The 8,964-nt window shown below is 43.3% G+C and overlaps 1 protein-coding gene across 1 annotated transcript; it reads left to right on the top strand.

The window, feature by feature from the left end:
- Positions 1-3,845: 3,845 nt before the first annotated feature.
- Positions 3,846-8,227, top strand: calm2a (calmodulin 2a (phosphorylase kinase, delta)). Its single transcript, XM_022192090.2, has 6 exons — positions 3,846-3,987; positions 4,888-4,918; positions 6,285-6,428; positions 6,548-6,654; positions 6,735-6,870; positions 6,971-8,227. Exons 1-6 carry the CDS (start codon positions 3,985-3,987, stop codon positions 6,997-6,999), a joined length of 450 nt encoding a protein of 149 aa, XP_022047782.1. The 5' UTR covers positions 3,846-3,984; the 3' UTR covers positions 7,000-8,227.
- Positions 8,228-8,964: the final 737 nt, after the last annotated feature.

Raw genomic sequence — 8,964 nt, 5'->3', positions numbered from 1 at the left:
GCCACACTTCTGGAAGGTTCCAAGTAGCACTGTTTCATGTGCTGCTGAAGGCTGCAGTGTTTGAACTCCAGCTCCACACTGACTGCAGTAGACAACCTGGAGGCAAGCCAATGAGAGAAAGAGGGTGGAAGGAAGAAGGACAGAGTCAGATAGAGTCAGAGACAGAGAGAGAGGAGGGAGACAGGAGGGAAATGAAAAGTGAGAGAGCGAAGATCAACAGTAGGGATTCTATTTGACAGCCAGTAAGTGGTTTTGTCCCTCAGATCTCCTCAAATACAACAACTGGCATGTGCAGCTTTAGAAACACTTGATGATTTAGTGGCAGGCCCAATGAACAGAAACACGTTAGGGGGAACAGAAAACTAAGTGCATGCTTAACACTATATCCATTTCATCACAACATGATTGAAATAGGCAGGGAATAGCAGGCCCGACCAAATCCTCTTATCCGATTTAAAGCCATTAATCATTTCTGCCTCATGATGTAATTTTGGAAAACAAGTCTTTTCTCAGTACCAGGTAGACCAGAATGGGATCGACTCATGTGCGGCTAGCCTGTTGTTGAACTTTATACAGCTCACGCCTTTATCGCATGGTTGTAAAACCATTCATACTAACTGGGAGTGGTTTGCTGTAAGCCATCGACTTCCTCCATTGACTGGGCTAGAAGTGTGGCCCGTGATTGCCGGGAAGTATTACTGGTAATCAGGAATTCTCAGACGCTGGTCAGATGCAGCTGAAATTGCCTGTAGGTCATAAAAAATACATGCGTACATGAGCACACCTCTTCCCTGTTGTGCTGAACATCTCAACAAACATTTGCATAAAGGCATATAGGATAATACATATACACCCGACGTGCAGATGTTTAACACACACTCTAAAAGCAGGCAGGTGTAGGTCTGCATGTGCACACTCACACAATGTGAAGGCCTTTTCACTACGAGCTTGACATCCATGCTGCCCAGACAACTGCCATTCTCTCCCATGAAAGGTGATCTACTCACTTGGCACAAGACCAGCAGGTGCATTACAAATCCTCATCCATTAATAATGGCGTCCGCGTCTTTCAGTTACACAGGTAAACATCTTCTCATATTTGTCACCAGCACTTTATCCCTCAAAGTTCTCACATGCCACTTAGGTACACAAATTAGCCTTTTATGCTTGAAAGCTGCTTTATTTTAGAACATGATTGTGCAATACCACCACGCCGCTCAGTACCACCACATACTGTTGCTCACGTGCTCTATGCCAACCTGCCCCCATTGCCAAAAATTGAACTAACCCACATGGTAGGCTTTTCTGTAAAGGGGACGATGCTGACTGCATCAGTGGGAGTGATATCATGGGCCACTGGGAGGTGACATTAATAAAGGTGGAGGGCTGAGTACAGCCCTGCCTGGGCTGAACTAAAGTGACCTTTGACCCCTGTGGTACAGAAATGAAAGCCGCTGTTGAGCTGTGGCTGATAAGAATGTTTTATGTGAGCCAGTTATATATTCACAGAGCTGATGATGGGACGGGAAACATAATGGTGCTAATGCTCAACAGTGGTTTGAGCATAGTGCGTATGTACATGTAAAAAAAAACAATACTTGGGCACCCCAGAAGCTCAACTGGTTGAGTGGACGACCCATAAACAGGAGCTATAGTCCCCAACGCAGTGGCCATGGGTTTGAGTCTGACCATTTGCTGCATGTCCTGCCCCCACTCTTCTTCCCACGCTTCCTGTCTCTTTCTATACTGTCCACTACAATAAAGGTATTGTTCAAAAAAACTATTCTCCAGAGACCCCGTAACACCTAACCTCCATAATGCAGAAACTATACTGTAACACAGACTGAGACTGTATTGTGCTCCATGGTGTCAATTAAAGAGCCTTTGGCTTACATCACGGAGATTGGTTTCAAGTTTTATAGACCATTAAGTAATGTCCTGGGTTCCATATTAATCTCCAACCTACATTGACCTTTGAGCTGGAGCAGCTCCTCTGAGACCATTGAAGGATCACCGAGGGCCGTGTCATCGAGAAAACAAACAGCTCATTCTGCATATTGGATTAATTGCGGCTATAGAAATTGTGTAGGAAGACTGAATAGAAAGCTATTCTGATTTTGAAATATTTATGACCTAACAGTAAACCAACTGTCTTGTAACGGGTTTTATTGGTGCAATCCACAATCGATCACATATTACTGCCTAAAACATATGAATACCAGAGGAAATGCAGCTGAATGTCTGTGGCAGTCACTTATTGGTATCTAAGGTAACATTTGACAGCGTTTGTCACAGATCTTCAAAGAGGCAATAGGTGAATTCATACACCTACACATACAGTCGTTCACACATGCATCAGCTTATCTGGTTCTTGTGACAGATTTAGGCCTCTGTGCCGTCACCTCTGGCATTACATAATCTGCACAGTGACAAAAACCCTGTAGCAGAAAAACAGATTTAAATGAAAAGAATCCAATATGCTCCAGATTAGTTAGGCTAGGGAAAAGCCAGGCAGCTTCTGAGGCTGCTCAGCAGATCACATGTGACAGGCAACAGCACCTCAGCAAACAGCACAGATGGAACTGGGAACCACTTTGGACTTCTTACATCTATTTGTGAGATATTGAGCCTTCAACAATCCCTGCTCTCTACTTACATAGTGACACCCATGGCTAACAATGAAGAAGGCAGTAACACTGGGAAGAAAGAGGGGCTGTTTTGGGACATGGAGATTCTAGTACATTCTCTGAGTGATTCTTCAAATCCTTCTCCTCGCACATCTCCGTCCACCCTCCTCCACGTCCTCCTCATCGATGTCTCCCTTGGGATCAGGGCAGACAGGTGGTCACTGGGAGACAGGGGAGCAGTCAGGCATAAGCAATTAGGCTATCAGATACTCCCATCCACACCAGCAGCACAATTAGACCTGAGAATCCAGTCATCTGACAGCAACGCCTGCTACAGTCACATATTACACATCTAAATGTGCACATATACAGACAATACACACACACACACACACACACACACACACACACACACACACACACACACACACACACACACACACACACACACACACACACACACACACACACGAACAAGCTAAATAATATTACAAACTATTACACTCAAACACTTCAGCCCTGGCACTGCATCTAATTATGCAGAAAATCTAAAGTGATGAAGACTTGCACAGTAGCCAGGAGGAACTTTACTACACTGAATTTTAACCTAGTTTGTGAACACCTTATAAGAGCAGTTTTAAAGTATAAACATGCTCATAAAATACCAGTAGTGCCATCGGAAATCAAAAGACTGAAGCAATAGGAGGTACAGAAACTGATGTTAGTACAAAGTGGGTCAGTAATACCCCAGTTACAAGTAACAAACTATGCCCCTGGTAGCTAATTACTTATCAAAACTATCTTATTGGGCCTCCCTAAAGATGATGCCCATATGTATACATACTATGCAACAAGCTTGTCTGCTGAGCCTGTAGCACTGACTGGGATGTCTATGGACAAGATGCAGCGGCAGCGCAGACCATGGGAGTGACGCATTGCAGGTACAAACACACCAATCAGAGAACGCGATTTCTTTCTGCTACGTCTTGTGCCACATCACAGAGTAGCAGAAAGTATTCATACGCCGATATATAGACCGCCACTAATACGCAATGTCTTTCCTAATATCATCATCGAAACCTTCCCAGTAGTCGTGTTTACGTATTCCAGTTGTTTTTTCGTTTTAATGTGCAGCTAATCATCTCCTCAAACGTATTTTTGATGAATTTAGAAACTGAGGAAAAGGGAAGTTGGCGGACTGATATTAAAAGTAGGCGGAGTTTAGGATAGCCGTTAAAACTGAGTCCAGTAGCTTCTGTGTCAGTGTGTTCATAAAGGCTGTTAGTTCGCACAGGCTCACTTGGCTTTGGGTTATTAACGGATTTTGTCGTGAACCCGCCACTGCATCTACATCGAAATGGTAAGAAAAACTAGGTTATGTTTTCTTTCCAGTCTAGGTTGTGCCAGTCCCGGAGCCCCTCGTTTTTAGTGCAGAATTGACGTTAGTCAAACGTAATATCTACGAGGGCTAAGCTGAAGCCATCGTTAACTGTGCGCTGTAACCACCGCAGTGCCGGGCGAATAAATGACAACTTGCTAGTTGCTAGGTGATGCTAACTTGTTAGACAAAAATAGCGTTAGCGAAAGGCTTGTTAGTCTGAATTAATGCTGCTACACCTTCTGTGTTACACTCGAAATAGTGCCCGACCATCGAGTTCTCCTATAATGTTTCCTATATGGAAGCCTCGCCGCGTTCGAGCTCATGTTCCTCTAGTGATCATAGACCGATCAAAAACGTTCAATCTATTTACTGGCTGTATCGCCTTTGATGACTCCTGTATTAGTCAGCCATTCTGCTAAAAGTGTGTAGTGAAGTGTTAGGTCTGTGAGCCGGCACCTAACGGTAGCTAGCACAGTGTAGCTCTTCCTAGCTAACGTTTACCGCCAATTTGTGAGTCATTCATTGTCTTCGGTAAAACCGCTGTAATCGATCGTTCAAACTTGGGTGTTTCTAACATTCAGAGCATGTAATGGCCTACGTTTTAGCTGTCTTTGCTCTATCCATAATTCGTTGAGAAGCTTGTTGCTACTTGGTACGAAAATGTCTGTTTTGTATAGTGGTCTCGATTGAGCTGCTGCCATAGGCATCGTAACCCTTTTTACGAGCAGGAGAGAGATGCATTTGCAGTATTGTAATGAAATGGAGGGCGCTATCTTTAAGGCCATCTGGGATGACTGTTGGTAGTTTGGAGATGAAAAAAACAATTCTGTACTTTTGCTGTTTGACATGCTAATAATGGCTTCATCTTGTGCTTTACAGGCTGACCAGCTTACAGAAGAGCAGATTGCTGGTAAGACAACGCTGCATTGATCTACTACCTTCCTCATAACCTGCAAAGTGGCCTGCATTATGGATCCTTGCATCCCATGCAGTGGATTTATACTTTTGCCTTTTAAGGCATTCCACAGGGCAGCCTACTGGTCATAAAACAGGAATGAAAGAAATGGCTGTTACTCTCTCGCTCTGAAGCACTGAAGGACTCCCTCATGGAAAACTTTGCATTTTCATGGTTGCTATGTAATAAATGATGTAATCTGGAAGGGCTGTGTGTTCTGTTGAGGTGCTGGCAATCACCTTTTACATGTTGCACATGATATGTCCTTTGCCCTGGGTGTGTGCTCATCAGATGGAATACTACAAGAACAAGCAGCAGTAACATGGGCTAACAACACTGATATCCTAGGATGAGACCAAGATGTTGTAAATCATGCAGGAGGAGTGTTTCTTAATGCATCATTTCCAGTGTTTAAACGGATGTCAAGAATGCAGAACAGTTGTAAGGGTTTCCCTTGTAATACTATCCTGTTATTGTTGATTTGAACCAGCTCCGTTCTCTGGTTTCGCATTATGCTGATCACGCTAGCTGTATTTTATGGTATTGACTTTTAGTGGGCAAACCCTTGCTTTGCGTTTAGCTGATGTCTGCCAGTTTTTAGATTGTTGGTTTTCACAAATGGCATGACGTGACCATGCAATAATGTGCTGTGTTGACTCTGTGAAAGTTGCAGTGATGTGGGGTTTCATTGGCCCGCCCCACAGGAATCAAATCCCTCTGGTGTTTCATGCAGACAAGGCCTCTCCTTGTCACAAAAAAAGGGTGTTGCCCTGTGTGTTTGACCCTTCAAATGGCAGGGCAGGTTGTAGTTTTTATGACACTGACAAGCTGCTGCATGCCACTACACATTGCCCATTGGCCTCATCACACTTGACGAGTGTGTCATTGTTCGTCATCCCTCACGGCTCCACCAAACTACACATGCTGTCATTTGTTGCTGATGTAGCCTGACTCTGCCCTGCTGCTTGATCTCGTGGACGCTGTCCTTGTTTAGCCAGAAACGGCTGCAGTTGGAACTCAAAACAGACAGTATGGTGTAATTAGTTTATATCTGAAACATGAGTGATGTAATACCCTCTAGAATTATGGGCTAATTCAGGGTTTGGCTGAATGTGATAGGAAGATTCAAGGATAAGATAAGGATGGGCTGGAAGCATTTGCACCGATTCTTAATCAGTGTATTTCTTTAACAAGTCTAGCCCTCTGCAGTGCCTTTTGGTTTATGACTACTGTCACCACTTTGTGCATATCAAGGTATAATTGTGGCATTTCTGATACTGAAACAGTCCATCCACTTTTTTTTTTTTTTTGATTCATTCAGAGTTCAAGGAGGCATTTTCGCTCTTTGACAAGGATGGAGATGGCACCATCACCACCAAAGAGCTGGGCACAGTCATGCGCTCTCTGGGCCAGAACCCCACAGAGGCAGAGCTGCAGGATATGATCAATGAAGTGGACGCTGATGGTGAGAACTCAGTCTGATGTCAAAACCTGCTAGCCACGCATATATTATCGCTGTGCTGGATGTCAATGCCTTTAAAAAAAAAAAAAAAAAAAAAAATCTTTTCTTTTTCCTGTCATCAGGAAATGGAACGATAGACTTCCCAGAGTTCTTGACCATGATGGCCAGGAAGATGAAGGACACAGACAGCGAGGAAGAGATCAGAGAAGCATTCCGTGTCTTTGACAAGGTAAATACTGCCTGCCCTCACAAACGCATGCATATGCCCAGCAGTTTGAGAAAGTATTTACTGACTGATTTCATGTTCAGGATGGCAATGGGTACATCAGTGCTGCTGAGTTGCGCCATGTGATGACAAACCTTGGGGAGAAGCTGACTGACGAAGAAGTTGATGAAATGATCAGAGAAGCAGACATTGATGGAGATGGACAGGTCAACTATGAAGGTTGGTAGATGCTGCTTTTCATCGTAAATCTGTTTGGTTCCCTCATTCAATATATTATTAGCTGCAACATTTTTTTTTTCTCCCTTTCTTTTCCCTGCAGAGTTCGTACAAATGATGACGGCGAAGTGAAGGCCTTGTACAGATTTCGTATATAAATAATTTGCCTTTTTTTCTTTGTGTAATTTATCTGTAAAATCTTAATAGCCCCCATTCGTCCCTGCCCCTTCTGCTGTCCAAAGGAACTGCATGTAAACTGCATAGGCTCTTGTCCCCATGTCCCTTTCTTTTGCTGTCATGGTGTTTTGGAGTGACGGAACGGTCATACAACCAGATGCCCGTGGAGGCCCCTGGGAGCCGGAGAACTTCGAATCTTCCTGTCTTGTGTGCTCGGGGCCCCTCCACGCATGGCGACATTGGAAACCTGTCAGCTGGTTGTCACTTGGCAACACTGTTGGCATGGAAACAATGTAGAGGAGTTGAAACTCTGCATGGACTACGGACAAAGTATATATGGAAATCTCAGCATTGCACTACTGCAAAAAAAATGACACGGGTGTATCTCCTAGGTACTCGTACAAACTCTTTTTGTATCTGCTGTTCTATATACCAGAAAATGACTAATCTTATGCTTTTTAATGTTTTACTCACTACTTTTACTTTTCTTTCCTTTCTTTTTTTTAATGACCTCTGGTCATGCCTCAAATAATCCATTCCAAGTTGTAAATTTTTGTTTTCCAATAAAATTTACAATCTACCCAGATTTGAAAATTGTCTTGTTTTCTCAGTTATAATGGATCCCTGAGTTTGTATACCCTGTAATAATTCCCATTTTTGTACTGAGGGCTGGATGCTCCAGTTTTGATAGGATCTTTTTCTTGTTGCTTAGAATACACATGGAATGTTTACTAATTGAAAGTGTCCCCTGTTAAATTCCAAAAGCACTGAGGAGCATCAGCCAATGCCTCTTAATGTTCAGATAAGATCAGATCAGATCTGTATTGTCATTAAAAGCACTGAGTGGGATCAAAGGCTTCTATTTTGAAGTGCACACAATGGCCCTCCACATTAGATTAGCCTTGAACTGTCCAGCTCCCTTTCTGACTACATAGGCCATGTGTTGTCTGCTACTGTTGGCGCAGCACCATGTAGACGCCGACTGTCTCATGTCTTACTCGGTATTTGCCCCTAGTCACGAGGTGAAGGCGATTGAGCGTACATCAAAAACCAGTGTAAATAGAGGTGTACCTGTTTTGGGTTTTTTGTTTGTTTTCTGATTGAGTTTGTTACAGTAGCTTGCAGAGATACTAAGTTTGTTATTTTGATGAATGACAAAATAAAGCTCTATTGTGGACCTCTGCTCTGCCTCCCGTGTCAGTTTTATGTGAGCTACCTTTGGTTTGTGCCTCTTCATCCTATGCAGGGACTGAATTAGCACTGTACAACAAATCTGGGAAAGAAAAAACACCCTTTGTATCTGAAGTTATGTGATGGTTTTGACTGTCCGTCGGGAGTAACATGGGCTGAGGTTGTTTATGGCTTGGTCAGTCATGCATGTCATTCAGAGCTCCCAGTGGAGGCATGTTTAAACATTTAGAGCATTCAAAAATGCACTGAGGTAACAACTTGTACACCACGAAGGTAATTTCATTGCTGTTCCCTTGATATGATTTGAATCTTAGTGGAATCTTCTTTTTACTCTGCAGTGGCTTCACTTCAAGGCACAGAATAAAAAAAGAACACAGAGAGCCATTTCAGGTGTGAATCGATGACACAAGTGCCTCTCACCTTGTCAAAACCAGTTATCACAAGACTTAAAATACTTGCGATTGAAGTGTTGTCACAGTCTCCTTATAAAAAGTTAATTACATATCTCTCCCACATGTAACCACAGTGTCTGTCCTCTGCTGCATTCATGCATTGTCCAGACGCACGAAGGCAGAATGTACATCAACAGACAACAGCCTCTTTGCTGCTTGTGTGCTCTCTGTGTGTTCGTTGAGTGTGTCTCCTCAGGTACTCTCAGGTCACATGAGACGTCCTTGACAAGCAGAGTAAACATGAATTCTTGCTTTCTTCGAACCATGTGTTACAGGT

The sequence above is a fragment of the Acanthochromis polyacanthus genome, chromosome 15 (assembly GCF_021347895.1).
Source record: "Acanthochromis polyacanthus isolate Apoly-LR-REF ecotype Palm Island chromosome 15, KAUST_Apoly_ChrSc, whole genome shotgun sequence".
NCBI classification, from domain to species: Eukaryota; Metazoa; Chordata; class Actinopteri; family Pomacentridae; genus Acanthochromis; species Acanthochromis polyacanthus.
Note: the sequence above shows the minus strand (reverse complement) of the source record. Positions and strands in the feature narration are given on the sequence as shown.

Coding starts and splice junctions, on each gene's coding strand:
- calm2a (XM_022192090.2), top strand. Junction 4,919..6,284: donor TACAGAAGAGCAGATTGCTG/GTAAGACAACGC, acceptor TGATTCATTCAG/AGTTCAAGGAGGCATTTTCG. Junction 6,429..6,547: donor CAATGAAGTGGACGCTGATG/GTGAGAACTCAG, acceptor TCCTGTCATCAG/GAAATGGAACGATAGACTTC.